This window comes from Thalassophryne amazonica, chromosome 13 (genome assembly GCF_902500255.1).
Source record: "Thalassophryne amazonica chromosome 13, fThaAma1.1, whole genome shotgun sequence".
NCBI lineage: Eukaryota > Metazoa > Chordata > Actinopteri > Batrachoidiformes > Batrachoididae > Thalassophryne > Thalassophryne amazonica.
This window is the reverse complement of record NC_047115.1, coordinates 55,478,007-55,498,858: the sequence shown is the minus strand read 5'-3', so window position 1 is coordinate 55,498,858 and position 20,852 is coordinate 55,478,007. Positions and strand designations below refer to the sequence as shown.

The following is a 20,852-nucleotide window of genomic DNA, read 5'->3' as shown; positions in this document are numbered from 1 at the left end:
ACCCATGTCAACCACCACTTGTTTGTGCTTTATTACATGTACATCAGTGCAATTTATCCTGTGCAATAATTTTACTATATCTATACATACTTAAACTCATTATATTCAATTTTTTATGCAATCTGTTCACACCAGTATTTTTGTATTCACCAGCTAGCATTGCAATATACTTTAGTCACCTTTCTTTAATCTTTTTTTTTTTCTTTACTACTGTATGACTTTTGCTGCTGCAAATAGTGATTTTCCCCGTTGTGGAATCAATGAAGTTTATCTTATCTTATCTTATCTTATGGTAGAAAATAAGGAATATTTTTAAACTGATTTGCAAACTGCATAATGGAGTTATGATGATGCCGGACAGAAATGTGTAGTGATGATGATTCCTCTGCAGGACAACAATATTTCAGGCCTTAAGGCTCATGGTAATTCCAGTCTTAGTATACGGTGCTGAGACCTGAAATTCCAGTCTTGCTGTATGGTTGTAAGAACTGGATGTGACCTAAAATGAAACTCAATATCATTGGATTTCTGTGTACTGAGTCTCAGTATTGTTAAGTCATTAACTCACCACATCAGGCCTTTCAAAGTTGGTAAACATAATACTAGTTGAGCTGACATTCTTGAGATAGTGTCTCAACAGACTAGATCAGTGAATAGCATGACAAATGACCTTAACACAACGATCAAACTGTTGATTTGAGTCAAGCAGACTTCAAAGGTCTACTTGACTCAGTGGCAGTTGTTAAAATTAGGAAGTACCACCAGAAAAAAGCAGAGGCCGTAACTCACGGATTACATGTGTGCTGGAAGGTATAATTGCAGGAGGATGGAGCTTAGATGGCATCATTCAAAGGTGGAGGGTGCCCATTGTGAAGCGGGTGATTCTTGACTGATGAAAAACTTGTATTGTCGGTTGCCGAGGCTGCTTTTTATTCTAATTTAAATAATGCAATAAGTTACAATCCTAGATTCTTGTTTGTAACTGGACTAAAATTGTCTTGGGACCAGTCTGGAAGCTCTTGCCATTTCTGAGTTCATGACTTTATGGATTTTCTTTTCATTGATAGAATTGAGGAAATTGGAAATGAGATACTACACCCTTCCTTAGCTTTGTCTGTCATAGAGACTGGTATTGTAAGAATTTGATGGTATTTGTCTACAGAATTTGTAGAAGGCTGTTCTTGATGCTAAATGCACTACTTTCATGCACTGTGTTAAAATTTCATTTTGGAATTATGCTGTTTTCTCTACCTACTAAACTTGTTCCTGCTTGCTTAAAAACTGCCATGGTAGCATCTCTCCTTACAAAAATTACAGTAGTTTTGATTCTAGAATGTTGGCAAACCATAGACCTGTTTCTCATCTGGTGTTTCCATTCATAATTCTTGACAAAGTGTTCTCCAGTCAACTGCTGGCATATTTGCAGGAGAATAATCTTTTTGAACCTTTGCAGTCTAACGTGTGCTATTCCACAGAAACTTGCTTACTGGAGTGGTGAGTGGTTTTCTGTTTACTATGGATGATGATTTTGATGCAGTAGATGACAGTATGTTATTGGCGAAGCTGAAAATTATTCATGCCTTTCTAATCCACCACACTCATGGTTGAGGTCGTAACTGTCAGACCCTGTCTGAATTTTCCAAAGTGAAGTATGGGGTACCTCAGGGCTCTGTTCTAGGTCTGCTAACATGTCATCAACTATCACTACTATGCTGATGATATGTAGCTCAGTGGTGTAGATGTTGAGATACTAAGCTGTACACCTAAGTACGATTTCCGATCACTCTACTTGCCTGTGTCTCTTGAACGGATGCTTCATCTGCATTGTCCCATTTTCAAACAGGTACTGGTTTTGACCGGGGATGTAACCTGAGTCAGACTGGTGTCCCATCCACAGGGAGCTGTAGCCTCTTATCTGCTTCACACTAAGGAAACTGGGGATAAGGACTGGCACCTACAGGCCTCAGGATCTATACAGGACATACTTCTTCACTCACATTTCAAAACATTTTTCTTGATCTTGTCAGTGAAAACCATTCCAACACGCTGTGTGACATTTTACTGCCATCTGTTGCCAATATCCTCAGATGTTTTATGCAGTAGTAATATTTTAATGATGATCCTCCCTCATTATTAATTTTCTACAGGGGATTGTGAAGGAGGTAAATTAAAATTGCACTATAAAGACAAAACTCAGATTTAACAAATACCTTTGTGTAAAGGTGCCGTGCTGAAAATATTTGCAAGGTCCAGGAACATTGCAGGTAGTATTTCAGTTATGATCCTCAGGAAAAGTTACAGTTGCACACTTGTTCTGAATTAGTCGCTCTCCAGACAGTATGAATTATCATGTTAGAGATGACAAATCACTTATGATTAGAGCATTAGCCTGATGAAGTCAATGTATAAATGATGATCAAGTATGTAAAAAGCCATATACTGTGTGTGTGTGTGTGGGGGGGGGGGGGTTGTTTGAGAAAATAAAATATTCATTTGTTTTTGTTTATTTATTTCAAGTTGTGAAATTGTGGGTCCTGTGAGACACAGCACTGAATGGTGTATTGGGAGGCAGGTAAGGAATTACACAGTGCTTCTTTTCTGCATCAGACAAAGCAATGCCTTATTTGTGTAATATTATTTATTGCATGTGTACGTGGCCGTAATCACAATGTGGAGCATATCCCGGGCTTTGCAGCGGCTCGACCAAACACAGCAGTCATTTTTATAAATAGTCCTTTTTTGCCGCAGAGCAAGACCAATGTAAATTAGCCTGGCGGAGCGTTCAACATGCTCACGAGAGCTAATCAAGAAACATCATTGTGTTTGCTTACTGAGCATGCTCTTCGTGTCTCTTAAGGACAGTCTTTGCACTTTTAGCACACCACATAAAAAGCTGCAAAAATAAGCACCACAATACGCCCCCAGTGGCCTCCGCATGATTTTTCCTCTTGATACTGTGATGTGTCAGAAGCAGAAGCAGGGTTTGCTGCACAGACACGCATTGAGCTCTTGGAGCATTTCATCCTGTTCATTAGCTTCGTGCTTTGTTTATTGTGACTTGAATTTAAACAGCGGTGCAATATGTACAATGTAATTTTCTGAAATTACTTTCTGACCACATGCTGCTGTTTGAACATGGTGAAAATATGACCTTACAAATAAATGCCGCACCCCGAGGACATTGATGGATGCCTTCTCTTGACTAAGGTTGCAGTTCATGTTTGCAGGTTTAAACGCGACCTTAATTCATCAAAAAGTGTGTGTGTGTGTGTGTGTGTGTGTGTGTGTGTGTGTGTGTGTGTGTGTGTGTGTGTGTGTGTGTGTGTGTGTGTGTGTGTGTGTGTGTGTGCGTGCAAAACAGTGAATATGATTTTCAAACCTGCAATTAGTTCTACCTGATGTTGAATGTCTGTGATTGCCTCGGGGAGGCATCCTGGATGACTGTTTCAAATTAACATGGGGCAGACTGCCCTCATTGTTTGCATTTGATCATTAGAACAGATGATTGAGGGGTTTTGTTTTGAATCAACTGTGGTGCAGTCACAGAAAAATGAGAAACAGGTCTCAGCTTTTGGAAAATTGAAGAGATATACAGCAGATAAAATAAAAAGTATTGAACACATCACCATGTTTTTTCAGTAAATAGATTTCTAAAGGTGCTATTGATATGAAATTTACACCAGATGTGAGCATAATCTACACATGCAAAGAAATCACACCATAGAGGTCCATAAATTAAATTATGTGAAATAAAAGGAATCACAGGGAAACGTGTGATTTTTGTCCATTCTTCACAAACTGTCTTCAAAGTGGGAAGGTTCTATGGACCTCTTCTATGAACTCTGATTTTAGTTCTTTCTGTGGATTTTCTGTTGGATTCAGTTGAGAGCTCCTCGGCTGTGTCTTCGGGATCAATGTCTTGCTGAAATGTCCACCCTCGTTTCATCATCATCCTGGTAGATTTTTATCAAGAATGTCTCGGTACATTTTTGCATTCATCCTTCCTTCAATTGTATGAAGTTTGCCAGTGCTGTATGCTGAAAAACAGTCCCACACCATGATGTTCCCACCTCCAAATGTCACTGTTGGTATGGTGCTTTGGGGGTGATGTGCAGTGCAATTTGACCTCCAAACATGGTATGTATTATGGCATCCAAAGAGTTAAATTTTGAACTCCAATAAACTAGTATTTCACGGGCTTGTCTAAATGATGTGCAGCAAACTTTAAATGAGCTTCAACATGCTTTTTCTTCAGCAATGGAATCCTGTGTGGTTAGCATGCATACAAGTCATGGTGGTTGAATGTATTACTTTTATAAAAAAAAATATTGTTCAGTTCCTCTCCACAAGTGGTCCTTGGCTCTTGGACAACTCACCTGATAATTTTTTTTTTCACTCCTCCTCGGAAATCTTGCAAGGAGCATCTGGTAATGATTGATTTATGGTGAAATTATGTTCTATTCACTTTCAGATTATGGCCCCAACAGTGCTCACTGGAACATTCAGGCATTTAGAAATCCTTCTGTAACCAATGCCATCAATATGTTTTGCAACAATAAAGTTGCAAAGATCTTGACAGAGCTCTTTGCTTTTACCGATCATGAAGTGTTTCTTGTATGACACCTTGGTACTGAGACACCATTTTATACATCATCAGTTGGGACTGAACCAGCTGATATTAATTTGCACTGACAAAGGGACAGGATTGCTTTCTAATTACTGATAGATTTCAGCTAGTGTCTTGGCTTCCCATGCCTTTTTATACCTCCCTTTCTTCAGGTGTTCAGTGCCTTTTTCCTTTTTACATTATTACATATAATTTAATTTCTGTACATATTTGTGTTGATTTCTTTGTATGTGTGTATTCCTTTCCCTGTGTCATTCCATTTTATTACCCATAAGTTCAATTCTGTACTTATTTGTTTTAGTTTCTTTGCATCCATGGATTACTTGGGTTGTTGTGGACATCTGCTGAAATGTTCATGTCAATAGCACCTTTAGAAATATATTTACTAAGCAAAATGGTGACGCATTAAATACTTATTTTACCTGCTGTATCTGTGAGAAGGGGGCTTAAGTTCAGTTTTAATAGTATAAAGTACTATCATAACAGTTTCATAGCATAGATGATTATGCTTGGAAAAGGAGAAATGCTGTGAGTTATGAGTAATATTTCATTTCACTGAACAACTTGAGTACCCACAGCTGTTCAGCTTTTTACAACAGTGTTCTCACTCTCGCATAGACAGCACCTTGCCCTTTGTGAAGCAGCGCTTACTCTTTCTGGTCTTTGGCTCTTGGACAACTTTTCTAATAATTCTTTTCACTCCTCTGTCAGAAATCGTGTGGGGAGTACCTGGTTGTGGCCAGTCTATGGTGAAATTCTATTTTTCCACTTAAAGATTACATCTCCAATAATGCCAACTGGAACATTCAGATGTTTAGAAATCCTTCTCTAACTACTGCCATCAGGATATTTTGCAACAATAAGGTTGCAAAGATCTTGAGAGAGCTCTTTGCTTTTAATCATCATGACATGTTTCTTGTGTGACAACTTGGTAATGAGACACCATCAATTGGGATTGAACCATCTGACATTAACTTGCACTGACAAGGGGCAGGACTGCTTTCTAATTATTGATAGATTTTAGCTGGTGTCTTGCCTTCCCATGCTTTTTGCACCTCCCTTTCTTCAAACTTTCGATACTTTTTCCTGTGTCATTTCACATAATTACACATAATTTATGGACATAAATGACATATAACTATGGTGTGATTTCTTTGTATGTGTGGAGTACTTGGGTTGTGACCAACATCTGGTGAAGGTTTCATGTCAATAGCACCATTAGAAATATATTTACTGAAAAAAATGGTGACGGGTTCAATACTTATTTTTCCTGCTGTTTTGTTTGTATTGTATCAGTGGTTGTAAATATTTTGTGATGAAATATAACTGACTGGTCTGCCTCTGTTTCTACAAGTAACTGACATCATGTATTCAAGGACATCTTCATATGTCGTTGCTACCATTGCATAAAATTTCACTTAAATGCATATACAGATTCAGGAGATGTTGCACTTCTCATAAAGATATTATATGAAGCATCAATTCAACACAAAAGTCCAGTTATCTGTTCTTGACCATGTTGTAACCGAACTATGTTGCTTCGTGCACATCTTCTTATGGTGTCCTACCACTGGGTTAAGTTTCATTGAAATCCACCAACCGGTTTAGCAGGAGTTGCACTTGTGACATTCATGGACAGACAGACAACTGATAAACAGATGGTCAAGCTGAGTCATCTATACCCCCACAAAATGTTCCTTTTCTGGGGGTATTAATAAAGTTAATGACTGTAAACGATTTAGCACTGTATGCAGTGGTATAAAGAGACTGGGTATAAGGCCCATGATGAATTGGAGAGAAGGGATCTTTTGACTTTGCCAAAGCAGCAATATAACACAAGTAGACCCACTACTTAACACTGTGGCTGCAACATTAATGACTAGTACAACTGTATATTTCCCTAGAGAGACAGAAAGGGTCAAATGATAAAATTGGCTTCTTTCTCATTAGTTTTCTACTGCACATCTAGTTTTGTGCCCTCCTTTTCATCATTAATTAATCCAGAATGACATAACAAGCTCTTAGACTAATGATAATAGTTGAGTGCTTGTTATCTTGTTAATTTTATACCCCCTGAAACAAAATTTGGTGGTGGTATGTATGAATCGACCTGTCTGTCTGTCTTGAATGTGCAACTCCTCCTTAGCCTACAAAATGTTTGATATTAATGAAACTTCACACAGTGGTAACACACAATATTTAGATGTTCATGAAGTAAAATAATACTGGCGTGACATCTTCATGGGGAGAGCTTTGGAATTTTGTATTTAATTAATACTAAATACTAAATGATTATTAACAGAGTAAGACGTCTGTACGGTGATATCGGACCGAGGTCTGATATCACCGTATCACCGTACAGACGGAACAAACATGCAAACTTACAGTATCGCCTGAATATGCCGCTGACAGTGTTGGGCTCATTCACTTTCTTCATCTCCTTGAAGAACTTGCTAACAAATAGTCCAGTTGTTAGCTGGTAAGCTTTCAATCTGTATGTTTTTTCCAAAGCTGTTTAGATATTTATGGAGTACATTCATGACTGACTTGGTTTTTCTAATCATGTTTTTAGCTTCCTGGTTTGTAAGGAAAATATGCGTTGCGGAGCGAGTGTCATAGTAATGTGTCCAGATATGGGAAAATATCCGACCGGCAATCACCCAATCAGAGCACGCGTAGCATTGCAGCCTTATAATAATGTATAATATTGCCTTTCTATGTGAAACTCTTCCTAAATTGGTTTATGGAGTTCAATAAAACTTCACATATTGGTAGCACACCAAATGAAGATGTGCATTATTTGGTATTGTGGTCCAATTGTCTATATTTTTTTCAACTAGTATGTCAGAGCCCAGTCTGCCTAGAGATAGAGAGCAGTGGAAGGAGTCCAGGGAAGGGTTCCTCCTAAGCGAGTGACAACAGCCCTGGATGATGCACAATGGATGATAATGATAATGTTTACCCCCGTGGACCCTTAAACGTGAATGAAAAAGAATGAATGAATGTACAGTAGTGTTCAGAATAATAGTAGTGCTATGTGACTAAAAAGATTAATCCAGGTTTTGAGTATATTTCTTATTGTTACATGGGAAACAAGGTACCAGTAGATTCAGTAGATTCTCACAAATCCAACAAGACCAAGCATTTATGATATGTGCACTCTTAAGGCTATGAAATTGGGCTATTAGTAAAAAAAGTAGAAAAGGGGGTGTTCACAATAATAGTAGTGTGGCATTCAATCAGTGAGTTCATCAATTTTGTGGAACAAACAGGTGTGAATCAGGTGTCCCCTATTTAAGGATGAAGCCAGCACCTGTTGAACATGCTTTTCTCTTTGAAAGCCTGAGAAAAATTGGGACGTTCAAGACATTGTTCAGAAGAACAGCGTAGTTTGATTAAAAAGTTGATTGGAGAGGGGAAAACGTATACGCAGGTGCAAAAAATTATAGGCTGTTCATCTACAATGATCTCCAATGCTTTAAAATGGACAAAAAAAAAAAAAAAAACAGAGACGTGTGGAAGAAAATGGAAAACAACCATCAAAATGGATAGAAGAATAACCACAATGGCAAAGGCTCACCCATTGATCAGCTCCAGGATGATCAAAGACAGTCTGGAGTTACTTGTAAGTGCTATGACAGTTAGAAGACGCCTGTGTGAAGCTAATTTATTTGCAAGAATCCCCCGCAAAGTCCCTCTGTTAAATAAAAGACATGTGCAGAAGAGGTTACAATTTGCCAAAGAACACATCAACTGGCCTAAAGAGAAATGGAGGAATATTTTGTGGACTGATGAGAGTAAAATTGTTCTTTTTGGGTCCAAGGGCCGCAGACAGTTTGTGAGACGACCCCCAAACTCTGAATTCAAGCCACAGTTCACAGTGAAGACAGTGAAACATGGTGGTGCAAGCATCATGATATGGGCATGTTTCACCTACTATGGTGTTGGGCCTATATATCGCATACCAGGTATCATGGGTCAGTTTGGATATGTCAAAATACTTGAAGAGGTCATGCCCTTGAAATGGGTGTTTCAACAAGACAATGACCCCAAGCACACTAGTAAACCAGCAAAATCTTGGTTCCAAACCAACAAAATTAATGCCTCGCAGATGTGGAGAAATCATGAAAAACTGTGGTTATACAACTAAATACTAGTTTAGTGATTCACAGGATTGCTAAAAAAGCAGTTTGAACATAATAATTTTGAGTTTGTAGTGTCAAAGACAGATGCTACTATTATTGTGAACACCCTCTTTTCTACTTTTTTTTTTTTTTTTACTAATAGCCCAATTTCATAGCCTTAAGAGTGTGCATATCATGAATGCTTGGTCTTGTTGGATTTGTGAGAATCTACTGAATCTACTTGTACCTTGTTTCCCATGTAACAAAAAGAAATACACTCAAAACCTGGATTAATCTTTTTAGTCACATAGCACTACTATTATTCTGAACACTACTGTATATGCTCTTGATTACAATTCTAACTGCATGAGCATTAACTGCAGAAACATTATGGTTCAGCTGTTTTTGTTTACTGTATTGTGGACCTTGTGTGAGTGTCATACCTACTGAATCTGGGTGCTGATTCTTTAAATCCAGCTCTGAAAGTTGTCTATTTTTGATGCCTCTCTGGGGCTTGGAGCTGCACTTTTGAATGCAAGCACACCATTGTTTTTAAGACAATAATAACCCACGCATGTAGTCTCAAAAAACAACTTGTAGTGCATGCACAGTCATACGTAGTCTGTTCCTAGTCTCAAGGGTTGCATTAGCAGCTGCTCAACTACTCTGTCTCACACAAGCACACACAAAAATTGTCATGCATAACGCCATTTATGGTGGATATCAGGTGTTTTCAAGTGCAATATTTCTAACTGTGGGCTCTCTTTTCTGAACAGATACACTCTTCCTGTAGGCCAGCACGGAGGGTCATGTATGATTGAAATAGCTGCAGATAATGGCGCCACTGAGCGTGTTGAAGAGCATGTGTCACACCCTGTATCAGAGGTAACCTGGCCTGCCTGCAGTCAAATCAACCCCTTGTACAGCCATTATCCTCAATTTGCATTTGAACTTTATAATGTCCTTGCGGTCTCATTTAAAACACACAAACATACCATGACTTTTCAGCTTAGTGGTTTTCCTCACTGCATGCTATTATATGGCTCCAAAATTGCAAACTTTTTTTGGAACGAGGATACACCTTGGTCTGTTTTTATTTTTTCCCAGGAAACTGTTCAGATAAATCCACCAAAACTGAACAGAATTTGAGTCATGTTAGGATCAAACTACATGCTCTGTTTTGTATATATATATATATATATATATATATAGCTCGCATATAATAATAATTCATTCATGTGGACCAGCAAATTTTGTCAGTTATAATCAAAATCTGCTTATGTATTAAATGGACAAAATCCAGTATATGTATAAAACAGACAAAATCTGTTATATGTATATAAAGGATTAGTTACAGTCAGGAGGCGCCAAACAATCTAAGGGGAATCCTCAGCACCATTTAGGCTTACATATTTCCTTGATTAAATGCCCGAAGTTGACTAGGGGCCTGCCTCATTTAATGGCCAGGTCAAAACTTCGTCTGAAAAAAAAGAAACGCCTGCCCTAAATAAGTGTTGCACATTATGTGTTATGTGTCGGACGCAGCTCGGAGAACCGACCAGCGTTTGAAGGACCCAGTATGAAATAAGCAGAGCACGGTACAAAGGCTAACTGAATTTAATACATAACAGTGATAATATAATAACAAAAAGGTGCGGCCTGGCGTGGTGCGCTCCCAGCAGCGCTAACGGTCCGGAGCCAGAAGCTGTTTCGGACCCAAGGACCCCGCCGACACCCCCCAGGTGGCCGCAACAACCGAGTCTGTGAAAGAAGGAACCATTATGTGAGTCCACACTCTACACACAGAACACTTAAAGGTGTACAAACAGCAAACACTTCCTGGCTTGATTACTGATCAGCTTCCCAACCTGCAGGCATGGAACATCCAGTTCACAAAACTCCACCGCAGTGGAAGCTGATACATGACTAACAAACAGCTCAATACAATAAGGTGTGAGGGACACCACATTTACTGACTGTATAACTGTTAGTCACAAAATCTAACGTACCTCAGGAAGTGTGCTGACGAGCGTGAGACCTCACCCCCTCCTCTTTCACAGACTGTGCATCAAACCTGGACGTTCTCAGCATCCGCTGTTGATGAGATGGCTCCCAAGATGACGATCTCACCCGTCTGGTCACAAGGTCGAGTCTCTGGCAAATACACACTGTGCACTCCAGTCTTAAATGCCAACATGTTCCAATCCATCCAGATGCACCACAGCTGTGAGTCCTGACGAGTCGCAGGTGATCAGGGTGAGGTCCTGACAGCCTCAGCAACACAGCCACTCAGTCCCAAACGCACGCCACCTGGGAGGAAAACCAAAAAACAGAAACAAACCGGCAGCCAGGCCCCCCCAGCCATATAACATTATGTGCATTAAATGATTACAGTTGGTCGAGTCACTCTTTTTTCTAAGTCCGTTGCAGAGTGGTACTTTAAAATCCTAAAGCCTGATCTATGCTTCTACAACTCCTTAGCTCTGTGGCCATGCAATGACGCTGATATGCGCGTGACCCTTTCAACGTTCTCCGTCGCATCTTACTGCAATTTATCACAAGAACAGTGGCTTTTTCTGGATCATTTTGTCCCTCAACGAGCTGCAGTTCTTTATACAATCATCAACCTCCAAACCGATGTTATGGTACGTACAATTTCCCTCCATGAATTGCAGGTCATTTGAGCTGGTCATAATTGTGGACTTTTCTGCCAACCGTTTTTTATCTATGATTGAAATGTAATCGACGTGCGCACTGCAAAAATGATTAAAATATGTTATGAGGAAGGAGTGAAAGCAGAAAAGGGACTAATCACAGCCCTTGCGGTCGCTGTCGTTTAACACGTGTGGTGAGCTATGGAAAGAGTTTGCAGCCATGTAGAGGACTCTGATCTAAAGCAGTGGTCTTTGGTTCACCACACCCAATGACACTGTATGTGTGAAACTTAACACCATATTATAGTGCAGGCAGCAAGCAGCATTTTGTTAATAATCGCTGTCCTTGAATAAAGGCCTGCCTCATTTAGGCACCGGGTCTGAGCACGGTTTTGAAAAAACAACAAACACACAAACACACACAATCAAGGAAACACAGGACCCATTTTCCTCGAATCGGCTAGTGTCAGTGCTGAACTTCATTTTGTACCTCTGTTGCTGGGTACGCCCAGACTGCTCTGTCTGGTACATGCACAGGGCTTTTAATGGAAATGCATTGTGATGGGGTGGGACATTTTGTCCAATGAGAGGGAAAAGCTGTTACACAAAATCCAGTATACAGTGTTTATTACTTGGAAAACCATACAAAAGCACTGGGACTTTTGCTTTTGTCCAGTGAATATGAGTATCCAGTTTATACAATGATGGTTTAGGTGAGTTTTATTGTATATATACAAATATATATGTATCTTTTTTTTGACATCATAGCTGCTTTCTGCTAAATAAATGCTTTTGTTTCACAGCACTCATTGGATTCACCAACACAGAACAACTACAGGGAGCTCAGTACAGATCTCAGAAATCGAATCCCACATTTTCACAAGTTAAAAATGTCTCAAAGAACCATTTCTCAACAATTACAGATTCCAAGATCAGCAGTTGAAACAACTGGGTTATTCAGAGGTGTCACCCCAGCTCACATTTTATCTACAATGTTGTATTATAAAAGTAATGTTTTTGAAGCTTTGTATTTTTTATGAATCACATTAAAAGAAGTGTAAAGACATTTAACATCCAATCAAAACTCAGACATGTTATTGTACCACTTACAGTACAAGGTCTTGCCTTATGAATATGAGATAAGCCTATTAAGCATACAGGTCTATCTCTAAAAATATGAATATCGTGAAAAAGATCAGTATTTTTTGTCAGATATTACAGAAAGGGCAAATTGCATATGTTCCAGACTCACTATATGTAAACTAAAAAATGTTTAAAACATAATTTTGGTTATTATTGGTAATTATGGCCAAGAGCTATAGAAAGTAGAAAAAAGTTTATCTAGAAATATCATTATATTATATTTCAAGTTTGAATACCTCACTATTTATGCAGTATAAATACCACAAATCTCAGTCTGGTTCATTTCACACAACCACAGTTATGGGGCAAGACTGCTGTCTTGACAGTTGTCCAGAAGACACTCACTGGCACCCTACACAAGGAGCGTAAGCCACTGAAGGTCATTACTGAAAGGGCTGGCTGTTCACAGAGTGCTGTATCAAAGCATAGTCATGGAAAATCTTAAAAAGTGTGGTAGGAAAAGATGCATAAGCAGCCTTGCAGGCAATGTTGATTCAAGAACTTGGAGGAGCTTCACATGGAGTGGAAATGTTACATTCTTAGTGTAAAGCCACTTTTGAACCACAGACCACATCAGAAGCATCTTACCTGGGTGAAGGAGAAAAAGAACTGAGTAGTCCAAAGTCCCCTTTTCAGATGGAAGCAAATTTTGCATTTAATTTTGGGAATCAAGGTCCCAGACCCTGGAGGAGCCACAGAGTACAGGTTGCTTGAAGTCCAGTATGAATTTTCCACAGTCAGTAATGATGTCAGTAATGATGTGGGTTGTCATGTCATCTGCCTGTGTTAACCCACTGTCCTTTAAGTCCAAAGCCAACACAATGATCTACCAGGAGGTTTAAGAGCACTCCATGCTGCCAATCTACTGATAAGCTTTATGGAGATTCTGATTTCCTTTTGCAGCAAGCCTTGGCATCTGCCCACAATGCCATAACTGTTAGTAGGTGGTTTGCTGACCAGCTGATTGGCTGATTGCCGCCTTGCCACTCCACAATGATGCAGTATTTAATTCAAAAGCACCCCAACCAAGTATTGAGTGCATAGATGATAATACATTTCATAACTTTGATATTTCTGTTATAAATAAATTGTGGGGTTGATCTAGTGAAATATTCCAATATTTTTGAGATATGCTGGACTGTTTTTGTTTAGATTTTGTTTTGTTTTATTTCATACTAGCTGGGGTACCCGGCGTTGCCCAGGTTAACCTGTTTAAGATATAATCTACAAAATATTCCAAAGTTTATATTTTGTCATAATTGTAGATATCTTATAAGTATATATGTAGTCCGAATAGGCAAAGGTTTGAACTAAAAACCCCAAATAGGTGGAATCCCCAAACCAAGAGAGAAAACTGAATTTTGCTGCATGCAAGAAACAACAATGAAGTTCTTCAGACTTTATATTGCAGATCAAGTATGCTCATAATCATTAATCAGAATTGATGTTATGACCTTTATAATTGTTGATACATTGCAAATCTAATTTATAAGAATGCTACAAAAATAAAATGGCTTTTAAGCAAATGTTAATTTTGGATTTGAGATGTTGTATATATATTTAAATGTAGCTTTTACTGACCAATAGTTCTGAAGAGCCTCTTGGTAGACAATGTTCCTTGTCCTTCTGTCAGGAAAGTGGATATACAGCTGATTGGGGTTACCAACTCTGGAGCATCGGACTAACTAACTGTGGAAGATCACAGGTTCTGCCATATTCAGGCCAGCCACATTATCAGCAAAAGTAGTGGTTTCTTTTTGCACACTTTGAGGCATTCCATCTTTAAATGGTGTAAATGTTGCCTTGCATATTTCTTAAAGTTATGCATTCATTGGTATATTTAGAGAACAAACAATGTTTTCAATTGTAAAAAAAGAGGTTTGACCATTAAAAACAGTTTGAGCCATGAAGAATCAACATACCAAAACTATTAGATCAACCCCAAAGCTAGTGCACTATTATAACAGGACAGCAGGTAGTGAAGAGTTGATAAATAACAAAATTTAATTTATGATATTTACATCATAATGAGCAGCCTATATACAACGCACCATTGGAGAACACAGACTCTATGCCCGCTTACTGGCTGATTGAAAGGGTGCTGCCCCATCAGCAGTTAGAACTACATCACTTTTTCAAATGATCTGCAGAGTGCCATTGTGATACAGAAAATTTGCGTTTGCCTGATACATTATGATCAACGCTAGGCAAGTGATACACATCATGTACACTCTACACCTTTATTTTTAGAAAATGTGCAAATGTTTAGAAATACATGTACAAATTGCAAGAAAAGACAAAGCTTGATATTTTATCCAGTAAACTTTTAAAGTTTAATTTACAGCCTTCCAGTAAACTTTTAAAGTTTAATTTACAGCCTGTGGTTGAAAGCTCTGTGCTAAGAGTGAAAACCTTCATTCCAAGAAGGAATAGGCTGTATTCTGATAAGTATTATATCATAGTGATTGTGTATAAGTTTGATCAAAATTCATGTGGATTGTCAGTGTCTTGCCGTTTATTACCATAATCACATAACTCTGTTTCACCATTTATTTTTATATTATTTGTATTTGAAACTGTACAGCTACATTTTAAGCGCTAATGACACTAAACATTATGTCACTAAATACCTCCAGAGCAGCTGCCCAGCACGCTTTCTCAAGTGCCAAGACTTAAGTACTCATGAAATCCGGACCAGAATACAGAAAGTAAAATATTTCATGTTATAGTAGAAAAACATCAAACTTACATGAATATATACAGCGAGTAAAATAAATATTGAACACATCACCAGTTTCCTCAAAAATATATTTCTAAAGGTGTTATTGATATGAAATTTTCACCAGATCAAGTAATCCATAGTTGCAAAGAAACCAAAACAAAAAAATTATTTAACTTACGTGTATAAAATGGAATGACACAGGGGAAAATATTGAACATGCTTATTGAAAATTATTTCATACTTTGTACAAAAGCCTTTGTTGGTAATGGCAACTTCAAGATGCCTCCTGTATGCAGAAACTAGTTGCATGCATTTCTCAGGTGTGATTTTCTTGAAGGTTCTGTGGACTTCTTCTATGAATTCTGATCTTTAGGTCTTTCCACAGTTTTTTTTTTTTTTTTTTTTTTTGATTCAAGTCAGGTAATTGGGTGGGCCATTCTACAGGCTTTATTTTCATTCTCTGAAACCAATTGAGAGTTTCCTTGGTTGTGTGTTAGAGGTTGTTGTCTTGCTGAAATGAACACCCTCATTTCATCTTCATCATCCTGGTAGATTTTTATAAAGAATGTCTTGTTACATGTTTCCATTCATCCTTCCTTCAATTACATGAAGTTTGCTAGTGCCGTATGCTGAAAAACAGCCCCACACCATGATGTTCCCACCTCCAAACTTCTTTGTTGGTATGGTGTTTTTGAGATGATGTGCAGTGCCATTTTGGCGTGTGTTATGGCAAAGAGTTAATTTTTGGTGTCATCTGTGCAGACTATATTTTCCCAGTATTTCACAGGCTTGTCTAAATGTCGTGCAGCAAACTTTAATACACAAGCTTCAACATGCATTTTCTTCAGCAGTGAAGTCTTGCACAGTGAGTATGCATGCAGGCCATGGTGGTTGAGTACATTACTTATTCTTTTCTTTGAAACAATTGTACCTGCTAACTCCAGGTCTTCCTGAAGTGGTCTTTGGCTCTTGGACAACTCTTCTGATAATTCTTTTCAGTCCTCTGTCAGAAATCTTGCGAGGAGCACGTAGTCATGATTAGTGTATGGTGAAACAATGTTCTTTCCACTTCAAGATTATGGCCCCAGCATTACTCACTAGAACATTAAGAAATTTAGAAATCCTTCTGTAATCAGCGTCATCAATGTTATGCAACAATAACGTTGTGAAGATCTTGAGAGAGCTTTTAGCTTTTGCCCATCATGAGATGTTTATTATGTGATACCTTGGTAATGAGACGCCATCATTTGGGACTGAACCAGCTGATGTTAATTTGCACTGACAAAGGACAGGATTGCTTGCTAATTACTGACAGATTTCAGCTGGTGTCTTGGCTTTGCATGTGTTTTTGCACCTCCCTTTCTTCAGGTGTTCAATACTTTTTCATTGTTGGTTTACATTATTACACATAAGTTAATTCATGGACATCTATGGTTGATTTCTTTGTATGTGTGGATTACTTGGGTTATTACCGACTTATGGTGAAAATTTCATGTCAAGAGCACCTTTAAAAAATATTTACTGAGAAAAATGGTGATGTGTTCAATATTTATTTTACCTGCTGTACATAACAGTTGGGACAAACTGAGCTTTTTACTAAAGATGCAATGACACAGTGGAAAATGGCTAAATAATCTGCTGTCTGATGTGCTGGGGTTTTTTGTTGTTTTTTGGGGGTGGGGGGCTTTAAACTGTAGATAACTGTATAGAACATTTTGTGTATTCCTTTAAGCAGCTTGATATTTGCTTGTATAGTATTTATTGCAGGAATTGCCATTCCCTCTTTGTTATCATCATTTTGCTTTTTGAAAAAAATTACTTAAATTAGTGATATTCACCTCATAATTAATAAACTTAAATTGGGATTAGTTTTAAATTTAGCCTTTGCGCAGTTTTTTTTTTTTTCTGTACAACTATGGGTGCACCCAACTATTGTTAATAGAAAATTGGCAAATAAAGTGTTTTTGCTTATGTTTTGATTTTTTTTTTTCCCAATTCTTTATACCCTTTGGACAAAAAAAAGAGGAAAATTTTCAAACCATGCATTATCTTTCTCTTTGTTCCTTTGTGGTACTCTGTGAAAATTCATTTAAAATATTCATTATCAACAAAAAAGAGGAATGTTGATTTTAAAAATTGTCACCACTTGGTTTCCTACATCCATCTGCAAATTATTTCATAAAATTGGAGTGTGATTAAAAAGAAAAACAAATAAGATAATTAGTTCCATAGTTTTGAGGGTCCACAACACTTTTCTATTTTAGAGATGTATAAATATTCTAAAATAAATTAATAACTCACCAAATCTTCAGTGATATGAGGTGCACAGCACAGATTTATGACCGGACCCGGTGCCACGAGGGGGCATTTTGGGGCGACGCCTCCTCACGTCATCAACCTCGCCCCCTCAGATATGAGAGTTAGCAAAAATAAAAATAAAAAAGAAAGAAAAAGAAATACTGGAAATTATAGCGCCTCGCAGTTTCGTGGATTTTTTTAGTCCAATTTTGCATGCTTTTTTTTTTTTTTTTTAACAGCGCATTGTGCTCTGCGTCCTCATCAAGCAGGCCGGTGTTCTGTCTAGATGACGGGACACCTGTTGCGGCACTGCGAAGGGAGAGTACGCGCATTGTGTTCTGCGTGTCTAAGAATCTTCTTGCCCAGAAAAAAAAGAGCGCCAACAACTACCCATAATTGTGTTCTTCACTCGGAAAAAGACACCTGCAGCGAGGTGTGAGTGGAAAAAGGCACGACAGTGGCGCGGCACCAGGATGAAGAGGCGCGATCAGAGGAACTGTGTAATACTGGTCAGTCACTATTAATAATTTCTTATATGTCCCTAACCCTCATAGGTTGATCGTTAAAATTAAATTCGTTAGTTCTAAAAGCCATCATAATTATTTATAGGAAAACGTTCTATTTTTATTTCTCAAACAAATGTTTGGGCCTGAAAACAGGTTGGTCTTATTTTTCTACTAAGGTTTGAACTTTGAGTGTTTACACACGAGAGAAAAGTGAGAAAATGTTAATGCCTGTTTGAGAAAAGTGTATAGTGTGTAGTGAGGGGTTTTACAGCCTTAAAACGTCTATAATAATTGTAAAAAATAATGCTGACTACTTCACGGATTTCGCCTATTGCGGGCTATTTTTAGAATGTAACTCCCGCGACAAATGAGGGACCACTGTACATCTACATGAAAGGTTTATGTGGGGTTAATCTACTGTCTCGTGTCGTTTCTCAGATCAGTTGTTGGTTTGGTTTTGTGGTATGCAGGAGATCACTTGACCGAGGGTCTATACGTTGAAATAATAATTAAAAAATACTGTCATCACTCTTTACTCTTAGTCAGTCTCTTACAACGGTGTAGCCTAAATACACGAGCTTTCTAGGAGGGCACCCAATTCATTACGCACACTCAGAGGCAGGTACTCTCCGGTGCGCACTTTTTTTGTGTGTGTGTGTGGGGGGGGGGGGGGGGCGACCCCGCCCCGTGTGATAAACTCATCGCCCCCTTAATATTTCTTTTCTGGCGCCAGGCCTGTTTATGACATAATCTTAAACCAAAAATGTTGCCCAAAACAATCCTAAACCTATCTGAATTCATCCACACTTTTCTTAACATAGCTTCACTAAGGGCTGAAGGAGCCTTATTTGAACAATACTGCTGAATCAAGAGCTGATTTTAAAAAAGCATCTTGTTGTTTGCAAATATTATTTGTATGAAAAGAACCTGCCTAATTTCTCAAAATGCTGCATAAAAAGCAAATGTGTGTTGGAAAATATTAATATCTACAGATACTAATAGGGTTTATAACATCTGAGACATGGGAAGACATTTACAATTTCAAGTGTTCACTGTTTATGCATTAATATATAAAGAGCTTTGATTTTAAATCCATGCAGATGATAAATATATTAATTTTACTTTAATAAATTAAACATCATGTACATCAGTACTACATTACAAAGTTTCCATGGAAGTGATATTCATTATTTATTTTTTAAACAGCCAAAGGTCACTGAAATGTGATTGAAATATATGTAATTCTGCACTAATGTGAAACAATCTTGTGATTTTTATTTATGTATTTCAACACATCTCTACTTTGCAGTTGAGCCTTACTTGTTAAATTGACTGTTATGGCTGAACAAGCTGAAAAATGAAAAGAATTTCTGCAACTCCCCACAACTGCACTGCACTTTAAAGAAACTGTTCAACATCTTTATGATTTCCAACTTTCTCTTGTCCTTTCATTTGTCAGTACAATAATAATAAGACAGAACTCCAGTTTCTTGACTATGTGACACTAAAACCCCATTAAGTTTCAAATTGGAGGACTTGATACTGACAGCGTGTCCTTTTTAATTTACTATAAAGTAAAACCATCATAATACATACACTAGTATGAACAGAGATCCTCTTTTAGCCACAAATCTAGAACCTTTGTGGTCAGAGGTTTCCATACACTCATCCTGGAGGTGAATGACTTGATAATAATGGACCATCAATGATTTCTTTTAGCTGTTCTTTTACTGGGACAGAATGATTGCATGACACATATTTAATACTTGAACAGATGACCACAAATGTTTGTGCATTCATTGTATGATTCAGTGTGATAGTGTCAGTGATAATGGTGATTGCTGGCTTTCCCCTTTCTTTCTTTCTTTTTTTTCTTTTCTTTTTTTTTTTTTTTATTTTGCAGGGAACCTTTGGGCCCATATTTCTTGGAGATGTTTCATCCCGCTGGGAGCTGCATGACAGTACAAAGGGAGCACAGAGATTCATTGGCTGTATCAGAGAGCTGCAGGTCAACTCAAAGGAAGTCTTCTTGCTGGAAGAGGCAGCGAGTGGGAGAAACATCAAGAACTGTGACCCACCTGTCTGCCAACACCTTCCCTGTCATAATGGTGGAACTTGTGTCAGGTAATCACTCACAAATTGCACCAATTTAAAATGACTAAACCCCAAACATAGACAATATGTGCACATATTTGAATTCCTGTATTTTCCACAGTACAGAAGGACCGTGATTATTGGACAATGCACATTTTTCAAAACATATTTTGAAAAGATTTTCTGAAGGTCAATGCTTTGGTTTTAGAAAGAAAATGCTTTTACTTGAAAATAATGATAATAAACGCATTTGTTGGGCAGCCCTGCATTTATTTTTTCAACCATGTACTGACACACTGCAATATTTAAGACAATGATAGGTTTTTATAAATAGCATTTTTAAGAATTTTTTTTTTTTTTTTTTTTTTTTTGGCCTTCTAACATTTCAATCAAGCACTATGTCCTGGATCCTTGAGAGTTGTTTGATGACTGCTGTGTTTATCAGAATGAGCTGAAACTTTGCATCATAACTTGAACTCAGTTACTGGTTAACTTACCCAACTTTTAAGCTGCCCTCTCTTTTCAGGATGTTTACTGTGCCTCTCTGTCACTGGGCATTGTAGAAGGTTGTCTTTTAGTCTTAGGAGGCACAATTGTTTCATTTGGCATCAGTTGCTGTTGTGGATGTATATGACATATGTAAAAGTCTACACCCTGAACAGAGTCAGCTCAATGGAACCACCT

General features: G+C 38.0%; 1 protein-coding gene across 1 annotated transcript in view; it reads left to right on the top strand.

The window, feature by feature from the left end:
• Positions 1-20,852, top strand: part of eys (eyes shut homolog) — a 251,241-nt gene that overhangs the window by 154,718 nt on the left and 75,671 nt on the right. The window contains exons 12-13 of the mRNA XM_034185116.1: positions 9,528-9,636; positions 19,978-20,198. Coding sequence (XP_034041007.1) covers positions 9,528-9,636; positions 19,978-20,198 — 330 coding nt within the window. The remainder of the gene's footprint in view (positions 1-9,527; positions 9,637-19,977; positions 20,199-20,852) is intronic.